Source organism: Kogia breviceps, chromosome 3 (assembly GCF_026419965.1).
Source record: "Kogia breviceps isolate mKogBre1 chromosome 3, mKogBre1 haplotype 1, whole genome shotgun sequence".
Taxonomy (NCBI): domain Eukaryota; kingdom Metazoa; phylum Chordata; class Mammalia; order Artiodactyla; family Physeteridae; genus Kogia; species Kogia breviceps.
In genome coordinates, this window is record NC_081312.1 from 932,842 (window position 1) to 955,529 (window position 22,688).

Sequence of the window (22,688 nt, forward strand, 5' to 3'; positions counted from 1 at the left end):
TTATGATGAAATATGATTGATCAGATTTTCTTTTATGATTCACACCTTTTGTATCCTGCCTAAGAAAACACTGCCTCCCCCAAGGTGGTGAAGAATTTCTCCTCTGTTTTCTTCTAGAAGTTTTATAGTTGTAAGTTTTACATTTAGCTCTATGATTCATTTTGAGTTAATTTTTACATGTACTATGTTGTAAGGGTCTAGGGTTTTTTCCCCCCAATAAATATCCACTTGTCCCAGCACCATTGTTGAAAAGACTATTATTTTTCTATTGAAATAATTTGGCTGCTTTGTCAAAAATTAATTGATCTTACAAAGTGTGGGACTATTCTGGATTTTCTATCCGTTTTCACTGATATTTGTGGTTATACTGTACTGTCTTGATTCCGTTGAGAGTCAGAGAAAATACCTAGTTGATCTGAAATGGTCTTAATTATTTTAAATTTACTGAGACATTTAAATGAGTCAGCATATGATCTATCTTGGTGAATGTCCCATGTGTACTTAAGACAAATGTGTACTGTACTCTTGTCAGGAGGAGTGATCTCCGCTGTGGTCTCATTGGTTGATGGGTGGATCAGTGTTCTTACCTATTCTGTTTTGTAAGGTTATCGTAATCAATAACTGAGAGGAATGTTACAATCTCTATTGTAATTGTGGATTTGTCTTTTTTGTCCTTTCATTTTTGCCAGCTTTCACTTCAGTGTTTTTAGCCTCTGTTATTAGGTATATACACTTAGGTTTGTTATTATTTTTTTAATGAATTGTGCCCTTTATTATTATGAAGTGATTAGTTATTGCACTGTACATATTTTTTCTTTCCTTTTCTTTTAACTTCTTTATATTTATAGTCCATTTCTCCTAGATAGCATGTAGTCAGGTCTTGCTTTTTAAATTTAATCTGATAATCTCTACCTTTTTGATTGGAATGTTAAGTCCTTTTATATTTAATGTATTGTCAAAATGGCTGGTTTCGATCCTGCCATCTTGCTAATTGCTTTCTATTTTATTCCATCCATCCTTTGCTCCTCTTTCCCTGGTTCCTTATCTTGTTTTAGAATTAATTAAATATATACACAGGTATATAATTACTTAATAACATACATTACATATATATACTTAATAACATACATTATATATAATGTAATTACTTAATAACATACATTACATATATAAATATAAATTTTGTATTTATAAACTAATATAGATGTATATGTTATATATAATTATACATTAGATTATATATTAATGTAAATTATTTATATACATTATATATGTATAAAAACAATGTGTATTTTTATACACATTTTATTATTATTATTATTTATTATTGCATTTTATTTCCACTATTGGGTTATTAGCTACACATCTTTTTCATCTTTAAAAAAAATAAATTTATTTATTTTATTTATTTATTTTTGGCTGCATTGGGTCTTCATTGCTGCACATGGGCTTTCTCTAGTTGCGGCGAGCGGGGGCTACTCTTTTTTTTTTTGCGGTACGCGGGCCTCTCACTGTTGTGGCCTCTCTCGTTGCGGAGCACAGGCGCCGGACGCGCAGGCTCAGTGGCCATGGCTCACGGGCCCAGCTGCTCCACGGCATGTGGGATCTTCCCGGACCGGGGCACAAACCCATGTCCCCTGCATCAGCAGGCAGACTCTCAACCACTGCGCCACCAGGGAAGCCCGGGCTACTCTCTTCATTGCAGTGCATGGGCTTCTCATTGCGGTGGCTTCTCTTGTTGTGGAGCACGTGCTCTAGGCGCACGGGCTTCAGTAGTTGTGGCACGTGGGCTCTAGAGCGCAGGCTCGGTAATTGTGGCACATGGGGCTTAGTTGCTCCGTGGCATATGGGATCTTTCTGGACCAGGGCTTGAACCCGTGTCCCCTGCATTGGCAGGCGGATTCTTAACCACTGTGCCACCAGGGAAGACCCTATTTTGCCTTTATTTTTGAAGGACAGTTCGCTAGATATAGAATTCATGGTTAACTTTCTTTCAGCAATTTGAAAATATTGTTCCACTTTTTTCTAGCTTCCGTGGTGTCGACTAGTAATTGTATTGCTGTACTATTAAATGTGATAGGCCACTTCTCTCTTGTTGCTTTCAAAATTTTCTCTTTTGGGCTTCCCTGGTGGCGCAGTGGTTGACAGTCCGCCTTCCGATGCAGGGGATACAGGTTCGTGCCCTGGTCCGGGAAGATCCCACATGCTGCGGAGCGGCTGGGCCCGTGAGCCATGGCCACTGAGCCTGTGCGTCCAGAGCCTGGCCACAACAGTGAGAGGCCCACGTACCCCCCCTCCCAATTTTATTTCTCTTTCCCTTGAACATTTTGATGTGATTGTCTAGGTCTGGATCCCTTTGTGTTTATCCTACTGGGGTTTGTTGAGCTTCTGAGATTTATAGATTGTTTTTAGCCATTATCCTTTCAAACAGTTTTTCTGCCTCCCTCTCTCATTTCCTTCTGAGTCTTCAATTACACGTATATTGGTGTTCTTAATGTCATCTCACAGATCTCTCAGGCTCTATTCATTTTCCTTCAATCCTTTTCCCCTTGTTCTTCAAATTGGTTAATTTCTATCAATGTACAAGTTTTTTGTTTGTTTTGTTTGGTCTTTTTTTTTTTCTGGCCGCACTGTGTGTCTTGAGGGATCTTAGTTCCCCAGCCAGGGATTGAACCTGCACCCTGGCAGTGAAGGTGCCGAGTCCTAACCACTGGACCACCAGGGAATTCCCCTAATCTACAAGTTTTTTGTTTCCTTCCACTGGCATCTCAGCCCTGCTATTGAGTCCCTCTAGTAAACTTTCAACTTCAGAGTTTCCATTTGGCTTTTTTTTTCTTAATATAATTTCTGTTTCTTTATGACATTCTTTCTTCATTGGGCCATTGTCATCATATTTTTCATTAATTCTTTAAACATGGTCTCCTTCACTTTTTTGAATAAATTTATGAATGTTGCTTTGGAGTCTGTGCCAAATCCAACAGCTGTGGACATTCAAAGATTGTTTCCATTAACTGCTCTGTTCCTCAGTGCGGATCGTACTTTCTTGTTTCTTTGCATGTCATGTAGTTTTCTGTTGAATGCTGGACATTATAGTTTATATATTATGGTAACTCTGGATTCTGACTCCCTGTCAGGGTTGTAGTTATTGTTTTATTTGTGTGTTTGTTTAGTAACTTTCTTTGACTAAATCTGTGAAGTCATCTGCTTTGTCAGAGCCCGCCCCCCAGCCCCACCCCCAGCCCCCAGCCCCGCCCCCCCACCCCCATCCTGGCTCACTGCCATCACACCTGATCTCACAACCTCCCCGGCTCAGTGGCTGTGCGTCCTCCCCCGACCCCTGCATGTGCTCCCAGACCCAGGGTCCAGGGCTACACCACCTCTGTGGTATACAGCCTCTCCTGGGCCCCTACCCCCAGCTCTACCCTCTGCTCTGCCCACCTGCAAGGCTCCACTGACTCATGCTTTCCCTTCGCAGTGTCTGGCCGGCAGTTGCAGCCTGAACAGCCAGATGCAGAAACCGAGGAGGACCACTCTGTAAGTGAGGTCCAGGGAGGATGTGTGCCTCACTCGTAGCCCCCACCCCCCTCCTTTCCTGGACTTGAGCAGAGCCCGAGTGGCTGAGGGTGAACTGATTCTCTCCTCCTGCCAGGTGACTGAAGGGTCTGTGGACGCGATCATCCGGCCCCGGCCACAAGGGTCCTCGCCTGTCTACGAGTACGTGACTGACGGTGCCAGCTTCGGACTCCCGGTGAGCCTGCTCTGCAGACACCCACAGGCTTAGGAAAGGCTCAGGTGTGCGGCCACAGGTGACCACGCCTCCCGCATCCCCCTGTGCGGGCAACTCACGCACGCACCTTGCAGCCACACTGCCCTGCCACAGCGGTGTCCACTCGGCTGTCTTCTCTGGCTCCTTGGTCCTTCACTGGAGCCCTTCCATCAGCTGGCCGGGACACACTTGAGATGGCACACGTGTGTGTGCGTGGGGAACAGACCCCGTGCTCCTGTGTGTGCGACGGGGCACAGGATGTGTGCACACACGTGCCCTCTCTGACGAGGAGCCACAGACAGGGTCCCGCGGCCACCTCTGGAGACACCTGGGGGAAGGCGTGGACCAGGCGTGTCTACTAAAGGCCTTATTCTTTTTTCAGAATTGTTTACGTACTTACTTCTTTCGGCCGTGCTGCGCGGCATGTGGGATCTTAGTTCCCTGACCGGGGCTGGAACCCGTGCCCGCTGCAGTGGAAGCACGGAGTCCTAACCACTGGACCGCCAGGGAAATCCCAAAGGCCTCATTCTTGTACTGTCTCTTTTTTGCCCCCTCTACTTGCGGACACGGGGGCTGGACCCTGTGGGAATCACCAAGGCCCAGGGTCACCTTCCCCCTGGAGGAGCTCAGCTCCGCCTGCACACAGCGCACTCTGGGGGATGTAGCCGCTGAGCTGGGGCCTCCCCGAGTCCCTCCCGTCCCCTGGGCTGGGGCAGGTTGGTGACCCGCTGTCTGTCGTTGCTGCAGGAAGACACGCCAAGGAGGCGGAGGTCCTGGTGGAAGCGGGATTCGGGGGACTCTCAGACGCTTTCCAGGATGAGCCGTCTGGAGGTGGGTGTGCTGGGAGCTGAAGTGGCGGGGAGTGGCCCATCCACACGGGCTCCAGCGGGGGAAGCCAGGACCAGAGCAAGAAGGCGAGGAGCCGGAAAGCCGGCAGCGTGCCCCCGTGCCCTGGGGAAGGGCGTGCCGCCTCCCTCATCAGGCCCGGGGGTGGGTAGGGGCTCCAGAACACTGGTCCTGGCCTCCCCCTCTACTCTCATAGTGAAGGGCCCAGACTGCTGACCAGATGGACCCGGGTGCACGGACCTCAGTGTTCTCAGCTGTACAGTGGGTACGGCTGCTGCCTGCTGCATCCAAGGCCACGGGAGGGGCTGGGTTCTGTAGGCTCCCAGCCAGGAGCGTGCGCTGCCTGCTGTCATTGGCGCCCCAGCAATTCTAACGCTCTCCCAGACCCAGAGGCACTGTCGTGTCCGAGGCCAGGCTGGCCCTGATGTTTCCGGTATTTTCCTCGGCATTTATGACCCTCCTTGGCCTGAGCACCAGCTACCTTGCACTCCTTGTGGTGCTTGGAGTGGGCGTGGTGGTGAACCGGGAGCTGACACAGGATCGCTTTGGCCACGTGCAAACAGAAGGCTCTCCCCTCTGCTTGCCAAGCCCCGCTGGGCCCAGATGGCCGGGGCCACGCTGCTCCTGAGTCCTGGCAGGTGGGGACGGGGACGAGGGAGGCTGCTCCCAACGGAGACGGCTGCAGCTGGCTTCCCCCAGAGCCTGGACCCCGTGCCCGGGCTCAGCTGCCCAATGACGGGAGGACTCTGGGGTTCCCGGCCTCAGGGGAGGCAGCCTCCCAGCACCCACGCCCACGGTGGGAGAGGCGTATGCTCACTGAGGCCCGATGTGCTTCTGCCCTAGTCCACACAGGAGGCGACGGGGGGGACACTGAGGACCAAGGTGGAGGCCGGAGCCAGTGGCTACATGGTGACAGGCGGCGGGGACCAGGGGATCTTCGTCAAGCAAGTGCTGAAGGAGTCCTCAGCTGCCAAGCTCTTCAGCCTGAGAGAAGGTGCCATGGCCCCATCCCCGTGTCCCCGTGGTGCCATCAGGTTGGGGGGGCCTGGAGGGGGACAGGCCACAGTGGACTCGGGTGAGCCCCTAGAGACTGCTTAGCTGTGTCCAGGCTGGGGCCACTCGCTCTGACAGGTTTTCTGCTTGGAAATGGGGGCTCCTTCCCACCCGGGGCTCAGGAGAAGGAAGGGGCCGGGCAGCCCGAGCGGGGTCGCCCTCTCGGTCACGCACCCCTGCGGACCCCTCCCGTGAGGCCCGACGAGGTCCGGGACACTAAGGTGCGGGGACCGCTCTGTCTTTGTCCAGGGGATCAGCTGCTCAGCACAACCATATTCTTTGACGACATTAAATACGAAGATGCTCTCAAAATCCTTCAGTACTCAGAGCCTTACAAGGTTCAGTTCACAATCAGACGGAAACTTCCTGCCCGGGAGGACGAGCAGGGAGCTTCCGGCAGCGCTCAGTGTGGCTCAAGGGGCAGCAAGGAGCAGGTGAGTTTGCATGGCCGGCAAAGCTGGGCCCCGGCTGGGCTCCTGGTGCCCAGGCTGAGGCTGGGATGGGACCCCCACTGCCCCCTCCCGTCCCCGGAGCCCCTGCCTCCGACTCCCTGTACGGGGGGCCAAAAGGTTCTCTCTCCCTGTTTCAGGACCAGGATATCGCCGACAGGTGCACGGAGACCCCCACGAAGACGCTGCAGGAGGATGGAGACCGGGAGAGGCTCATCTCCAAGCCCAGAGAGGGCAGAGGCAGGGAGCCCCAGAGGGAGCGGCTCTCCTGGCCCAAATTCCAAGCTCTAAAGAGCAAGCGTGGGCCAGGGCCCCGGAGGTCACACAGCTCCTCGGAGGCCTACGAGCGAGGGGGCGTGCCTGACCTGTCCCCCACGAGCACAGACACAGAGGCCCAGCTCCCGGAAGCGGAGCAGGTGCCGAAAGCAGGCCCGGGCAGGCAGCGGAAGAGAAGTTTCCCGAACCTCAGATTCCGGGTGGGCTCAGGGAAGGGGCTGTCGGGCAGGGGAGCCCACTTTGGGACAGTGCAGGCTGGGGTCCTGGTGGAGACAGGGCCCTGGGATTCCGGGCGAGAGGCCGCCAGGGCTGCCGCACGTGGCGGGAGAGAGGACAGGACAGCAGGGGTGCCAGAGGACGCCGAGCCCCCCACGGAGCCCGGCCTCCCCAGTGAGGGAGCCCCGGGGGGAGAGGCCGGCCCAGTGCCCAGACAGAGCAGGGAGGGGGCCAGGGAAGGCATGCAGGTGCTGCAGAGGGGCATTGCCAGGCTGTCTCTGCCAGACTCAGCAGACCAAGGCAGCCACCAAAACCACCAACCAGAATTCCACGTCCACATACCCACTTTAAAGACACCCAAGTTTCGACTTTACAAAGAAAACATGCTCGAGAAAGAAGGAGCCACGACAGCTCTCCAGTGGGGAGCATGGCAGAGAAGGGTCTCTGGGGAGGACACGGAGGCCAGAGGGGAGGATGCGGGTGAAGCAGAGAAGATGCACAGGACCACACAATCCCCGGTCCACGTGCCAGCACAAGAGGGACGAGAAACGGAGGAAGACGCAGCGCAGAAGAGAGAAGAGGACAGCGAGGGTGGCGAGCGGCACACAGTGGCGAAGGAGGCGAAGATGAAAATGGCCAAGTTCACGCTGCCCTCCTGGGCGTGCTCGCCAGCGAGGGAGGCAAAAGGAGACAAAGCGACACAACTCCGGGAAACAGAGAAGGAAAAGGAGAGCAGCATCACAGTAGTAACACTAGAGACGGACATAAAAGGCAAAGATGGACTAGAGAGAGAGAGCAAGTTCAAAATGCCCAAGTTCAAGATGCCGTCCTTTGGGGTGTCGGCGCCCAGCAAGTCCGTCCAGGCCGCTGTGGAGGTGGCCGTGCCCAAGGCCCAGGCCGAGGTGACCCTGCCCTCGGTACAGGCTGACGGCAAGACCAGTGATCTCAGCATCGAGCTGCCCTCTGCCGAGCTGGAGGTCAAGGCCGTCGAGGTGGGCGTGAAGCTCCCGGAGGGCCACCTTCCCGAAGCGGAGCCCAAGGAAGCAGCGGCGGGAATCGGACTCAAGGGCCACCTGCCCAAGGTGCCTGGACCCAGCATCAAGGTGCCCGAGGTGGACATCAAAGCCCCCCAGGTGGACATCAAGGGGCCCAAACAGGCCCTGAAGGATGCCAAGGGTGAGGTGACAGCCCCTGATGTGAAGATGTCACTGCCTTGCCTGGAGGTGGACACCCAGGCCGCGGGCAGCAAGCTGGAGGGTGACGTGTCCCTTGGGCACAAGGAGGTGACCTCCAGAGACAGCAAGTTCAAAATGCCCAAGTTCAAGATGCCGTCCTTTGGGGTTTTGGCACCCAGCAAGTCCGTCCAGGCCGCTGTGGAGGTGTCCGTGCCCAAGGCCCAGGCCGAGGTGACCCTGCCCTCGCTGCAGGCCGACGGCAAGACCAGTGATCTCAGCATCGAGCTGCCCTCCGCCGAGCTGGAGGTCAAGGCCGCCGAGGTGGGCGTGAAGCTCCCAGAGGGCCACCTTCCCGAAGCGGAGCCCAAGGAAGCAGCGGTGGGAATCGGACTCAAGGGCCACCTGCCCAAGGTGCCTGTACCCACCATCAAGGTGCCCGAGGTGGAAATCAAGCCCCCCCAGGTGGACATCACGGGGCCCAAACTGGACCTGAAGGATGCCAAGGTCAAGGTGACGGCCTCCGACGTGGAGGTGTCACTGCCGAGCGTGGAGGTGGACACCCAGGCCGCGGGCAATAAGCTGGAGGGTGACGTGTCCCTTGGGGACAAGGAGCTGACCTCCAGAGACAGCAAGTTCAAAATGCCCAAGTTCAAGATGCCGTCCTTTGGGGTGTCGGCGCCCATCAAGTCCAATGAGGCCACTGTGGAGGTTTCCGTGCCCAAGGACCAGGCCGAGGTGACCCTGCCCTCGCTGCAGGCCGATGTCAAGACCAGTGACCTCAGCATCGAGCTGCCCTCCGCCGAGCTGGTGGTCAAGGCCGCCAAGGTGGGCGTGAAGCTCCCGGAGGGCCACCTTCCCGAAGAGGAGCCCAAGGAAGCAGCGGGGGGAATCGGGCTTAAGGGCCACCTGCCCAAGGTGCCTGGACCCAGCATCAAGGTGCCCGAGGTGGACGTCAAGGCCCCCCAGGTGGACATCACGGGGCCCAAACAGGACCTGAAGGTCGCCAAGGGTGAGGTGACGGCCCCTGACGTGAAGATGTCACTGGCTTGCCTGGAGGTGGACACCCAGGCCGCGGGCAGCAAGCTGGCGGGCGACGTGTCCCTTGGGGACAAGGAGCTGACCTCCAGAGACAGCAAGTTCAAAATGCCCAAGTTCAAGATGCCGTCCTTCGAGCTGTCGGTGCCCAGCAAGTCCGTCAAAGCCTCCTTGGAAGGGTCTGTGCCCAAGGCCCAGGCCGAGGTGACCCTGCCCTCGCTGCAGGCCGACGTCAAGACCAGTGATCTCAGCATCAAGCTGCCCTCCGCCGAGCTGGAGTTCAAGGCCGCTGGAGTGGGCGTGAAGCTCCCAGAGGGCCACCTTCCCGAAGCGGAGCCCAAGGAAGCAGCGGCGGAAATCGGGCTCAAGGGCCACCTGCCCAAGGTGCCTGGACCCAGCATCAAGGTGCCCGAGGTGGACATCAAGGCCCCCCAGGTGGACATCACGGGGCCCACACTGGACCTGAAGGATGCCAAGGTCAAGTTGACGGCCTCTGACATGGAGGTGTCACTTCCCAGGGTGGAGGTGGACACCCAGGCCGCCGGCAGCAAGCTGGAGGGTGACGTGTCCCTTGGGGACAAGGAGCTGACCTCCAGAGACAGCAAGTTCAAAATGCCCAAGTTCAAGATGCCGTCCTTTGGGCTTTCGGCGCCCAGCAAGTCCGTCCAGGCCGCTGTGGAAGTTTCCGTGCCCAAGGACCAGGCCGAGGTGACCCTGCCCTCGCTGCACGCTGATGGCAAGACCAGTGACCTCAGCATTGAGCTGCCCTCTGCCGAGCTGGAGGTCAAGGTTGCCAAAGTGGGCGTAAAGCTCCCGGAGGGCCACCTTCCCGAAGCGGAGCCCAAGGAAGCAGCAACAAGAATGGGACTCAAGGGCCACCTGCCCAAGGTGCCTGGACCCAGCATCAAGGTGCCCGAGGTGGACATCAAGGCCCCCCAGGTGGACATCACGGGGCCCAAACTGAACCTGAAGGATGCCAAGGTCAAGGTGACGGCCTCCGACATGGAGGTGTCGCTGCCCAGTGTGGAGGTGGACACCCAGGCCACGGGCAGCAAGCTGGAGGGTGACGTGTCCCTTGGGGACAAGGAGGTGACCTCCAGAGACAGCAAGTTCAAAATGCCCAAGTTCAAGATGCCGTCCTTTGGGCTTTCGGCGCCCAGCAAGTCCGTCCAGGCCGCTGTGGAGGTGTCCGTGCCCAAGGCCCAGGCCGAGGTGACCCTGACCACGGTGCAGGCCGACGGCAAGACCAGTGATCTCAGCATCGAGCTGCCCTCTGCCGAGCTGGAGGTCAAGGCCGCCGAGGTGGGCGTGAAGCTCCCAGAGGGCCACCTTCCCGAAGCGGAGCCCAAGGAAGCAGCGGCGGGAATCGGGCTTAAGGGCCACCTGCCCAAGGTGCCTGTACCCACCATCAAGGTGCCCGAGGTGGAAATCAAGCCCCCCCAGGTGGACATCACGGGGCCCAAACTGGACCTGAAGGATGCCAAGGTCAAGGTGACGGCCTCCGACGTGGAGGTGTCACTGCCGAGCGTGGAGGTGGACACCCAGGCCGCGGGCAATAAGCTGGAGGGTGACGTGTCCCTTGGGGACAAGGAGCTGACCTCCAGAGACAGCAAGTTCAAAATGCCCAAGTTCAAGATGCCGTCCTTTGGGGTGTCGGCGCCCATCAAGTCCAATGAGGCCACTGTGGAGGTTTCCGTGCCCAAGGACCAGGCCGAGGTGACCCTGCCCTCGCTGCAGGCCGATGTCAAGACCAGTGACCTCAGCATCGAGCTGCCCTCCGCCGAGCTGGTGGTCAAGGCCGCCAAGGTGGGCGTGAAGCTCCCGGAGGGCCACCTTCCCGAAGAGGAGCCCAAGGAAGCAGCGGGGGGAATCGGGCTTAAGGGCCACCTGCCCAAGGTGCCTGGACCCAGCATCAAGGTGCCCGAGGTGGACGTCAAGGCCCCCCAGGTGGACATCACGGGGCCCAAACAGGACCTGAAGGTCGCCAAGGGTGAGGTGACGGCCCCTGACGTGAAGATGTCACTGGCTTGCCTGGAGGTGGACACCCAGGCCGCGGGCAGCAAGCTGGCGGGCGACGTGTCCCTTGGGGACAAGGAGCTGACCTCCAGAGACAGCAAGTTCAAAATGCCCAAGTTCAAGATGCCGTCCTTCGAGCTGTCGGTGCCCAGCAAGTCCGTCAAAGCCTCCTTGGAAGGGTCTGTGCCCAAGGCCCAGGCCGAGGTGACCCTGCCCTCGCTGCAGGCCGACGTCAAGACCAGTGATCTCAGCATCAAGCTGCCCTCCGCCGAGCTGGAGTTCAAGGCCGCTGGAGTGGGCGTGAAGCTCCCAGAGGGCCACCTTCCCGAAGCGGAGCCCAAGGAAGCAGCGGCGGAAATCGGGCTCAAGGGCCACCTGCCCAAGGTGCCTGGACCCAGCATCAAGGTGCCCGAGGTGGACATCAAGGCCCCCCAGGTGGACATCACGGGGCCCACACTGGACCTGAAGGATGCCAAGGTCAAGTTGACGGCCTCTGACATGGAGGTGTCACTTCCCAGGGTGGAGGTGGACACCCAGGCCGCCGGCAGCAAGCTGGAGGGTGACGTGTCCCTTGGGGACAAGGAGCTGACCTCCAGAGACAGCAAGTTCAAAATGCCCAAGTTCAAGATGCCGTCCTTTGGGCTTTCGGCGCCCAGCAAGTCCGTCCAGGCCGCTGTGGAAGTTTCCGTGCCCAAGGACCAGGCCGAGGTGACCCTGCCCTCGCTGCACGCTGATGGCAAGACCAGTGACCTCAGCATTGAGCTGCCCTCTGCCGAGCTGGAGGTCAAGGTTGCCAAAGTGGGCGTAAAGCTCCCGGAGGGCCACCTTCCCGAAGCGGAGCCCAAGGAAGCAGCAACAAGAATGGGACTCAAGGGCCACCTGCCCAAGGTGCCTGGACCCAGCATCAAGGTGCCCGAGGTGGACATCAAGGCCCCCCAGGTGGACATCACGGGGCCCAAACTGAACCTGAAGGATGCCAAGGTCAAGGTGACGGCCTCCGACATGGAGGTGTCGCTGCCCAGTGTGGAGGTGGACACCCAGGCCACGGGCAGCAAGCTGGAGGGTGACGTGTCCCTTGGGGACAAGGAGGTGACCTCCAGAGACAGCAAGTTCAAAATGCCCAAGTTCAAGATGCCGTCCTTTGGGCTTTCGGCGCCCAGCAAGTCCGTCCAGGCCGCTGTGGAGGTGTCCGTGCCCAAGGCCCAGGCCGAGGTGACCCTGACCACGGTGCAGGCCGACGGCAAGACCAGTGATCTCAGCATCGAGCTGCCCTCTGCCGAGCTGGAGGTCAAGGCCGCCGAGGTGGGCGTGAAGCTCCCAGAGGGCCACCTTCCCGAAGCGGAGCCCAAGGAAGCAGCGGCGGGAATCGGGCTTAAGGGCCACCTGCCCAAGGTGCCTGTACCTACCATCAAGGTGCCCGAGGTGGAAATCAAGCCCCCCCAGGTGGACATCACGGGGCCCAAACTGGACCTGAAGGATGCCAAGGTCAAGGTGACGGCCTCCGACGTGGAGGTGTCACTGCCGAGCGTGGAGGTGGACACCCAGGCCGCGGGCAATAAGCTGGAGGGTGACGTGTCCCTTGGGGACAAGGAGCTGACCTCCAGAGACAGCAAGTTCAAAATGCCCAAGTTCAAGATGCCGTCCTTTGGGGTGTCGGCGCCCATCAAGTCCAATGAGGCCACTGTGGAGGTTTCCGTGCCCAAGGACCAGGCCGAGGTGACCCTGCCCTCGCTGCAGGCCGATGTCAAGACCAGTGACCTCAGCATCGAGCTGCCCTCCGCCGAGCTGGTGGTCAAGGCCGCCAAGGTGGGCGTGAAGCTCCCGGAGGGCCACCTTCCCGAAGAGGAGCCCAAGGAAGCAGCGGGGGGAATCGGGCTTAAGGGCCACCTGCCCAAGGTGCCTGGACCCAGCATCAAGGTGCCCGAGGTGGACGTCAAGGCCCCCCAGGTGGACATCACGGGGCCCAAACAGGACCTGAAGGTCGCCAAGGGTGAGGTGACGGCCCCTGACGTGAAGATGTCACTGGCTTGCCTGGAGGTGGACACCCAGGCCGCGGGCAGCAAGCTGGCGGGCGACGTGTCCCTTGGGGACAAGGAGCTGACCTCCAGAGACAGCAAGTTCAAAATGCCCAAGTTCAAGATGCCGTCCTTCGAGCTGTCGGTGCCCAGCAAGTCCGTCAAAGCCTCCTTGGAAGGGTCTGTGCCCAAGGCCCAGGCCGAGGTGACCCCGCCCTCGCTGCAGGCCGACGTCAAGACCAGTGATCTCAGCATCAAGCTGCCCTCCGCCGAGCTGGAGTTCAAGGCCGCTGGAGTGGGCGTGAAGCTCCCAGAGGGCCACCTTCCCGAAGCGGAGCCCAAGGAAGCAGCGGCGGAAATCGGGCTCAAGGGCCACCTGCCCAAGGTGCCTGGACCCAGCATCAAGGTGCCCGAGGTGGACATCAAGGCCCCCCAGGTGGACATCACGGGGCCCACACTGGACCTGAAGGATGCCAAGGTCAAGTTGACGGCCTCTGACATGGAGGTGTCACTTCCCAGGGTGGAGGTGGACACCCAGGCCGCCGGCAGCAAGCTGGAGGGTGACGTGTCCCTTGGGGACAAGGAGCTGACCTCCAGAGACAGCAAGTTCAAAATGCCCAAGTTCAAGATGCCGTCCTTTGGGCTTTCGGCGCCCAGCAAGTCCGTCCAGGCCGCTGTGGAAGTTTCCGTGCCCAAGGACCAGGCCGAGGTGACCCTGCCCTCGCTGCACGCTGATGGCAAGACCAGTGACCTCAGCATTGAGCTGCCCTCTGCCGAGCTGGAGGTCAAGGTTGCCAAAGTGGGCGTAAAGCTCCCGGAGGGCCACCTTCCCGAAGCGGAGCCCAAGGAAGCAGCAACAAGAATGGGACTCAAGGGCCACCTGCCCAAGGTGCCTGGACCCAGCATCAAGGTGCCCGAGGTGGACATCAAGGCCCCCCAGGTGGACATCACGGGGCCCAAACTGAACCTGAAGGATGCCAAGGTCAAGGTGACGGCCTCCGACATGGAGGTGTCGCTGCCCAGTGTGGAGGTGGACACCCAGGCCACGGGCAGCAAGCTGGAGGGTGACGTGTCCCTTGGGGACAAGGAGGTGACCTCCAGAGACAGCAAGTTCAAAATGCCCAAGTTCAAGATGCCGTCCTTTGGGCTTTCGGCGCCCAGCAAGTCCGTCCAGGCCGCTGTGGAGGTGTCCGTGCCCAAGGCCCAGGCCGAGGTGACCTTGACCACGGTGCAGGCCGACGGCAAGACCAGTGATCTCAGCATCGAGCTGCCCTCTGCCGAGCTGGAGGTCAAGGCCGCCGAGGTGGGCGTGAAGCTCCCAGAGGGCCACCTTCCCGAAGCGGAGCCCAAGGAAGCAGCGGCGGGAATCGGGCTTAAGGGCCACCTGCCCAAGGTGCCTGTACCCACCATCAAGGTGCCCGAGGTGGAAATCAAGCCCCCCCAGGTGGACATCACGGGGCCCAAACTGGACCTGAAGGATGCCAAGGTCAAGGTGACGGCCTCCGACGTGGAGGTGTCACTGCCGAGCGTGGAGGTGGACACCCAGGCCGCGGGCAATAAGCTGGAGGGTGACGTGTCCCTTGGGGACAAGGAGCTGACCTCCAGAGACAGCAAGTTCAAAATGCCCAAGTTCAAGATGCCGTCCTTTGGGGTGTCGGTGCCCAGCAAGTCCAATGAGGCCACTGTGGAAGTTTCCGTGCCCAAGGACCAGGCCGAGGTGACCCTGCCCTCGCTGCACACTGATGGCAAGACCAGTGACCTCAGCATTGAGCTGCCCTCTGCCAAGCTGGAGGTCAAGGTCGCCAAAGTGAGCGTGAAGCTCCCAGAGGGCCACCTTCCCAAAGCGGAGCGCAAGGAAGCAGCGGAGGGAATCGGACTTAAGGGCCACCTGCCCAAGGTGCCTGGACCCAGCATCAAGGTGCCCGAGGTGGACATCAAGGCCCCCCAGGTGGACATCACGGGGCCCAAACTGGACCTGAAGGACGCCAAAGGTGAGGTGACAGCCCGTGACGTGAAGATGTCACTGCCTAGCCTGGAGGCGGACACCCAGGCTGTGGGCAGCAAGCTGGCGGGCGACGTGTCCCATGGGGACAAGGAGGTGGCCGCCAGAGACAGCAAGTTCAAAATGCCCAAGTTCAAGATGCCCTCCTTCGAGCTGTCAGTGCCCAGCAAGTCCGTCAAAGCCTCCTTGGAAGGGTCTGTGCCCAAGGCTCAGGCCAAGGTGACCCTGCCTTCGCTGCAGGCCGACGTCAAGACCAGTGACCTCAGCATCGAGCTGCCCTCTGCCGAGCTGGAGGTCAAGGCCTCCAAGGTGGGCGTGAAGTTCCCGGAGGGCCACCTTCCCGAAGTGGAGCCCAAGGAAGCAGCGGGGGGAATCGGGCTTAAGGGCCACCTGCCCAAGGTGCCTGGACCCAGCATCAAGGTGCCCGAAGTGGACGTCAAGGCCCCCCAGGTAGACATCACGGAGCCCAAGCTGAACCTGAAGGATGCCAAGGTCAAGGTGATGGCCTCCGACGTGGTGTCGCTGCCCAGTGTGGAGGTGGACACCCAGGCCACGGGCAGCAAGCTGGAGGGTGACGTGTCCCTTGGGGACAAGGAGCTGACCTCCAGAGACAGCAAGTTCAAAATGCCCAAGTTCAAGATGCCGTCCTTTGGGCTTTCGGCGCCCAGCAAGTCCGTCCAGGCCGCTGTGGAGGTTTCCGTGCCCAAGGACCCGGCCGAGGTGACCCTGCCCTCGCTGCACGCTGATGGCAAGACCAGTGATCTCAGCATTGAGCTGCCCTCTGCCGAGCTGGAGGTTAAGGTTGCCAAAGTGAGCGTAAAGCTCCCGGAGGGCCACCTTCCCGAAGCGGAGCCCAAGGAAGCAGCGGGGGGAATCGGACTCAAGGGCCACCTGCCCAAGGTGCCTGGACCCAGCATCAAGGTGCCCGAGGTGGACATCAAGGCCCCCCTGGTGGACATCACGGGGCCAAAACTGGACCTGAAGGATGCCAAGGGTGAGGTGACAGCCCCTGATGTGAAGATGTCACTGGCTTGCCTGGAGGTGGACACCCAGGCCGCGGGCAGCAAGCTGGAGGGTGACGTGTCCCTTGGGCACAAGGAGGTGACCTCCAGAGACAGCAAGTTCAAAATGCCCAAGTTCAAGATGCCGTCCTTTGGGGTTTTGGCACCCAGCAAGTCCGTCCAGGCCGCTGTGGAGGTGTCCGTGCCCAAGGCCCAGGCCGAGGTGACCCTGCCCTCGCTGCAGGCCGACGTCAAGACCAGTGATCTCAGCATCGAGCTGCCCTCCGCCGAGCTGGAGGTCAAGGTCGCCAAAGTGGGCGTAAAGCTCCCAGAGGGCCACCTTCCCGAAGCGGAGCCCAAGGAAGCAGCAGTGGGAATCGGACTCAAGGGCCACTTGCCCAAGGTGCCTGGACCCAGCATCAAGGTGCCCGAGGTGGACATCAAGCCCCCCCAGGTGGCCATCACGGGGCCCAAACGGGACCTGAAGGATGCCAAGGTCAAGGTGACGGCCTCCGACGTGGAGGTGACGCTGCCGAGCGTGGAGGTGGACACCCAGGCCGCCGGCAGTAAGCTGGAGGGTGCCGTGTCCCTTGGGGACAAGGAGCTGACCCCCAGAGACAGCAAGTTCAAAATGCCCAAGTTCAAGATGCCGTCCTTTGGGGTGTCGGCGCCCAGCAAGTCCAGTGAGGCCACTGTGGAGGTTTCCGTGCCCAAGGACCAGGCCGAGGTGACCCTGCCCTCGCTGCACGCTGATGGCAAGACCAGTGAGCTCAGCATTGAGCTGCCCTCTGCCGAGCTGGAGGTCAAGGTCGCCAAAGTGGGCGTGAAGCTCCCGGAGGGCCACCTTCCCGAAGCGGAGCCCAAGGAAGCAGCGGCGGGAATCGGACTCAAGGGCCACCTGCCCAAGGTGCCTGGACCCAGCATCAAGGTGCCCGAGGTGGACATCAAGGCCCCCCAGGTGGACATCAAGAGGCCTAAACAGGACCTGAAGGACGCCAAGGGTGAGGTGACGGCCCCTGACGTGAAGATGTCACTGGCTTGCCTGGAGGTGGACACCCAGGCTGTGGGCAGCAAGCTGGCGGGAGACGTGTCCCTTGGGGACAAGGAGGTGGCCGCCAGAGACAGCAAGTTCAAAATGCCCAAGTTCAAGATGCCGTCCTTCGAGCTGTCGGTGCCCAGCAAGTCCGTCAAAGCCTCCTTGGAAGGGTCTGTGCCCAAGGCCCAGGCCGAGGTGACCCTGCCCGCGGTGCAGGCCGACGTCAAGACCAGTGACCACAGCATCAAGCTGCCCTCCGCCGAGCTGGAGTTCAAGGCCGCTGGAGTGGGCGTGAAGCTCCCAGAGGGCCACCTTCCCGAAGTGGAGCCCAAGGAAGCAGCGGCGGAAATCGGGCTCAAGGGCCACTTGCCCAAGTTGCCTGGACCCAGCATCAAGGTGCCCGAGGTGGACATCAAGGCCCCCCAGGTGGACATCACGGGGCCCACACTGGACCTGAAGGATGCCAAGGTCAAGGTGACGGCCTCCGACGTGGAGGTGACGCTGCCGAGCGTGGAGGTGGACACCCAGGCCGCCGGCAGTAAGCTGGAGGGTGCCGTGTCCCTTGGGGACAAGGAGCTGACCCCCAGAGACAGCAAGTTCAAAATGCCCAAGTTCAAGATGCCGTCCTTTGGGGTGTCGGCGCCCAGCAAGTCCAGTGCGGCCACTGTGGAGGTGTCCGTGCCCAAGGCCCAGGCCGAGGTGACCCTGCCCTCGCTGCAGGCCGACGTCAAGACCAGTGACTGCAGCATCGAGCTGCCCTCCGCCGCGCTGGAGGTCAAGGCCGCCGAGGTGGGCGTGAAGCTCCCGGAGGGCCACCTTCCCGAAGTGGAGCCCAAGGAAGCAGCGGAGGGAATCGGACTCAAGGGCCACTTGCCTATGGTGCCTGGACCCAGCATCAAGGTGCCCCAGGTGGACATCAAGGGGCCCAAACAGGACCTGAAGGTCGCCAAGGGTGAGGTGACGGCCCCTGACGTGAAGATGTCACTGGCTTGCCTGGAGGTGGACACCCAGGCCGCGGGCAGCAAGCTGGCGGGCGACGTGTCCCTTGGGGACAAGGAGGTGGCCGCCAGAGACAGCAAGTTCAAAATGCCCAAGTTCAAGATGCCGTCCTTTGGGGTGTCGGGGCCCAGCAAGTCCATCCAGGCCACTGTGGCGGTTTCCGTGCCCAAGGCCCAGGCCGAGGTGACCCTGCCCTCGCTGCAGGCCGACGTCAAGACCAGTGACCGCAGCATCGAGCTGCCCTCCGCCGAGCTGGAGGTCAAGGCCGCCGAGGTGGGCGTGAAGCTCCCGGAGGGCCACCTTCCCGAAGCGGAGCCCAAGGAAGCAGCGGCGGGAATCGGACTCAAGGGCCACCTGCCCAAGGTGCCTGGACCCAGCATCAAGGTGCCCGAGGTGGACATCAAGGTCCCCCAGGTGGACATCACGGGGCAGTGTACCTCTGTCACGTTCTCAGAATTTAGTGGTGGTGGATCTTCGACGCAGGGTTTGGCCACCAGGGAGCCGTCCGTGCCTCTTCCCTGGCTGGGTTGGCCTGGTCTTTCTGGCAACCTTGATCTCAGTGGTACCCATGCCGAGCCTGCCTCTCTGTCTCCTGCCGAGGGCATCATACTTACAAAATACCAGGTGACTGTCCCCAGAGCCGCCAGCCCTGCGGAGCTCCCTCCGGAAGCAGCCCCTTGTTTCCAGAACGATGCCCATCTTCCCAGCATGGAAATTGCTGCCCGTCTCCCAACCCCGGAGAGCGTTGCAGGGTCCCAGGCTGACAGTTCCGCAGGCCCCGTGGACCCCACGTATCTGGCATCGTATGGTCGGGTGAGTTTTCCTAAGTTTCATCCACCAAAGTTCGGGTTTTCTGTCCCAGAAGCAGCCGATGCGGAGGTGGAGGCCGGTGCCGGGGATTGTGGCCCCTCTCTATCGACTGCTGGCCCTGCCCGGGGCCTGGACTCCACGGCCGTGCTGCGCGGCGCAGGGCCGTCGGCAGTGGCTGCAGGTGAGACCCCAGCTAAAGATACTGAACGTGGAGGGAAAGACAGTCCCTTGAGAACGCCGTGGATCAAGCTTCCGTCATTCAGGCGGTCCCCAAAGAAGGGGGCGGTGCCCCCAGGGGACCCTGAACGCGGCCTGGACGACGCAGAACTCGGCGTGGCTGTGGACACGGGTCACAAGGGCGTGGCCCCTGGGTGTCGTGTGTCTGCAGTGGAGGTGGCTGTGGACGCGCTTCCGGAGAAGGACGGAGAGGAGAGAGGCGTGAAGTCGCCTGGCTGCGCTGTGCTGGAACACGCGCCTCTCACAGTGCCCGCTCCGGAGGGAGGGCCCAGCCTGCCACGGGGACACCCCGCTGCTCCACGCTCTAGGCCCCCGGCGGGGCGTGGCGCTCGCGCCACAGAGAGGGCTAGTGGTGAGGTTGGTGCTGGGGGCACCGGCACGGTGGTCGGCCCCCCAGAAGGAGCGGACGTGGACCCCCATCTGCCACAGGCCCACGCTCCCCTTCTTGACTTTGCCAGATCCGACCTCAGACCCAGCAAGGCCAAGGTGGGGGTGAGTTCGTCAGCTGGTGGCCCTCCGTCTCTGGGACACAGCAGCCGAGGGCACGGGCTTCGGGACGGCTCGGCAAGCCAGCCTCTCGGCGAGGCAACGGCGCCCTCAGTAGGAGACCCCCAGCAGCTGCCCTGCAGCCCAGCAGATGTGGACTCTCCCGCGGTGGACAGCGCGGCCTCGCAGGGGGGCTGGTTCAGGACGCCCGCGCTCCGCCTTCCCGGCACCCGGCGCCCCGCCAAGGAGACGGGGGCGGCTGGGGCTCCCGCGCCTGCTGCCAGCGCACTGAGGGAAGGAGAAAGGCCAGCTCCGGTCAGGGGTCAGGGGGTTCCTGGGTCAGAGGCGGAAGAAGCTATGTCCCTGCAGCCCCCAAAGGCAGGGGCAATCGAGGCAGCTGCGGAGCTGGCGTCCTACGCAGACACAGGCGTTCTAAAGAGAGACCTTGAGGACCAAGGCTCAGCGCCGCACCTCTCCCCTGCAGGGGTGCCCGCTGTGGACCTTTCCCCTTCCGAGGTCAGGGTCCGTCCAGGCGAAGGCTCCCTCCCTCTTCAGATGCCCAGCGGCAGACTTTCAGGAACCCAGGCTCCTCCGGGAGAAATGGGCACGGCTCCTCCTGCTAGGCCTGCAGGACTGGACCTTGCTGCGGGGGAGAGGAGGGCAGAGGAGTGGTCCTCCCAGCCTGAAGGCCCCGTTAAACTGAAGGCGTCCAGGACCGACGGGCCGTCCCAGGTTTCTGTCGTTAATGCGGGTCAGCCCTGGGAAGGCTCCGTGGTAGCTGTCAAACTGCCCCGGTTAAGCGTGCCAGGGTTCGCCTTTCCTGACCCCAGCTCCGAGGCCGACATCTTTATCCCCGCCGTGACAGAAGTGCGGTGCCCAGGGAGCAGCCTTGCCCACGCCCTGCAAGAGGAAAGCCCGGGCGTCTGGGGTGCCAGCATCCTGAAGGCAGGCGCTGGGAGCCCCGGGGAGCAGCCCGTGGCCCGTGACTTCTCCCCGGAAGCTTCCCCCATGGCCAAGGTCAGAGCGCACGCTCAGCGTGCGCAGGGAGAGAGCCCCAAGGTCGCCGTCCACAGCGGGGTGACGGCAGAGTTGGCCGCCCCGTCGGGACCCGAGGCTATTTCCGCCCAGGTCGTGCGGCAGTTGGAGATCTCCGCGTCCGAGATCCAAAGGGCTTCTTATGGATTCTCATTGCTCAAGGTGAAGATGCCAGAGCCCTGTGCACAGGTGAATGTCCGAGACTCCCGGCTGAGGGAGGGCCTGCAGGAGGCTCCCAAGCAAGCTGCCCCGGGAGCAGAGCCCACCTCGGGAGATCTGCATCCGGACACCGGAGAACCGTTGGAAGTGATCTCATCCAGCGTCAGTGTGCCTGGACGGCCAACATTCACGCCCAAAGTGCACTCTGGCCACCAGCGTGCCGCCGACAGCTGCTCCGACGACGACGAGGCTGCAGAAGTTCTCGAATTTCCCCCCGAAGAAGACAGGGGAGAGGCAGCTGCCTCCCTGGCAGAGGAAGACTGGCTTCCAAGAGAGAAACCAGAAGGTAAAAGATCTTCTGGTCCGTTCAGGTTTTGGCTTCCGAACATTGGGTTTTCTTCCTCTGCTGAAGAGCCCCGCGCTGATTCCAATGATGACGCCCGCGCAGCGGCGGCCGACCAGACCCAGCCCGGGGCGCGGCCCGAGGCAGAGCTACCTAAGAAGCCCCAGAAGGCGGGCTGGTTTCGATTTCTCACATTAGGGCTTTCCTCCTCTCCCGCCAAGAAAAGCGAAAGCTCTGAAGACGAGGCGGCTCTGGCAGAGCAAAACCCCCAAGAACAAGCAGTCACGTTCTTTGATGCCCCAGAAAGCCTCTCCCCAGAGGACGAGGGGGACGGCGAGCCGGTGGAGACCGCGGGCGCCAGGCCGGGCGCCAGAGCGACGGCCACGTCCACAGCGAGGACGGAGCTGGTCCTGCTGGAGCGGAACCCGGAGGGCGGGACGAACCTGCACCCGGACCCGCCGCCGGGAGAGGACAGACGACGGACAGACGCGAGGAGGCCCTGCGAAGCTCCCACCGCGAGGACGCGTGTGTCCACCCCGATCCACAGCACCGAGAGCGAAGCAGAGATGCCTGAGAGCGGTGGGGCCCCACCCTCACGCGGCCCTCCCAACGTGGGGCCCCAAACGTGCCGGCCCCCCAGAGCCTCGACGGCAGAGGCAGCCTCTGGACTCCCCACAGGAGCCCGGCCCCACACAGGGTCCTGCGCTCCTGAGGATCTTCGTTAGACACACGTTACTGGAGACCCCTGCCCGCGAGGCCCTCGAGAACGCAACTGCTGCTTGGAGAAGGGGCTGTGACGGCCGCGGGTGCTGAGGTCCTGTCCCGCTGCCACCTCCTGGTGAAGGGGGTTTCCCTCTTCCCGGCAGAGTCCGGCGTGTTCCGGGGACCCCATTCCCCGCTAGCTCACAACCGGCTCACTGCTGCTTCGTGTGACCGTGGCGGCGCACTGCACCGGGCTGGCAGCGGGCGAGCTGGAAGAGGTTGTTCGGACGGCCCGAGACGTCTGTGGGCGTCCGCTTGCCCGCCGGCACCCCCCCACCCCGGCGTGCCCAGCCCCTCCGTGTGCCCGCTGCAGCCAGGCTGCAGACGGGACCTGCTTGCTTGCTCCCTGGACCCTGGACGGGCAATAAAGCAAGTGCTGCCTCCCCAGTGATGACCGCGAGGTGTTTTGTTCTGGGTTGGAATCCGGCCCTGCTCTCCCCGCATGCGCTCCGTCCTCAACACTCCTAGGTTGCTCTGGAAAGCAGAGTCGAGGGCGGCTCACTCATCCGTTTGTCTGTCCGGACCCTCCTCTGAGCCAGCGGCTGCGAGAGACCAAGAGGAAGAAGGCGAGGGCCCTGGAGTCCACGGTGTGGCGGGGGACACAGACACCCCGCCCCCCCCCCAGCTGGGAGGCGGTGCGAGGCGTGGCTGCTGGGCAGAGGGGCCCTCGACCTCGGGGGCGGGGGATGGTGGCTGGGTCCCCGGCCCTGATGGGGGCCCATCTCAGAGGCTTCCTTTGCCCCGGTGGCCACCCCCCTCCCCAAGCAGCCCACGGGAAGCAGATTCAGAGCAAGGCCGAGGACTTTCCTACAAACTTGCAGGGGTCAGACCTCCTCCCGGCCGCTTCAGACGCCCCTCAGGGCCCCGTGGGCACGAGGCGCTGCGGCGGGAACTGGAGCCTGTCCCACCTCCCTTCTGCTGGGAGAGGAGCGGCTGCGCTCATGGCTGAGGCTACAGGAAGTAGGGCCGGG

At 60.7% G+C, this 22,688-nt stretch overlaps 1 protein-coding gene across 1 annotated transcript in view; it reads left to right on the forward strand.

Annotated features, from left to right (window-relative positions):
- AHNAK2 (AHNAK nucleoprotein 2) overlaps window positions 1-22,093 on the forward strand; it is a 34,290-nt gene extending 12,197 nt beyond the window's left edge. Inside the window, exons 2-7 of the mRNA XM_067027630.1 lie at window positions 3,476-3,534; window positions 3,650-3,748; window positions 4,514-4,597; window positions 5,456-5,606; window positions 5,915-6,099; window positions 6,255-22,093. Coding sequence (XP_066883731.1) covers window positions 3,476-3,534; window positions 3,650-3,748; window positions 4,514-4,597; window positions 5,456-5,606; window positions 5,915-6,099; window positions 6,255-21,680 — 16,004 coding nt within the window. The 3' untranslated portion in view covers window positions 21,681-22,093. The remainder of the gene's footprint in view (window positions 1-3,475; window positions 3,535-3,649; window positions 3,749-4,513; window positions 4,598-5,455; window positions 5,607-5,914; window positions 6,100-6,254) is intronic.
- The last annotated feature ends 595 nt before the right edge of the window (window positions 22,094-22,688 follow it).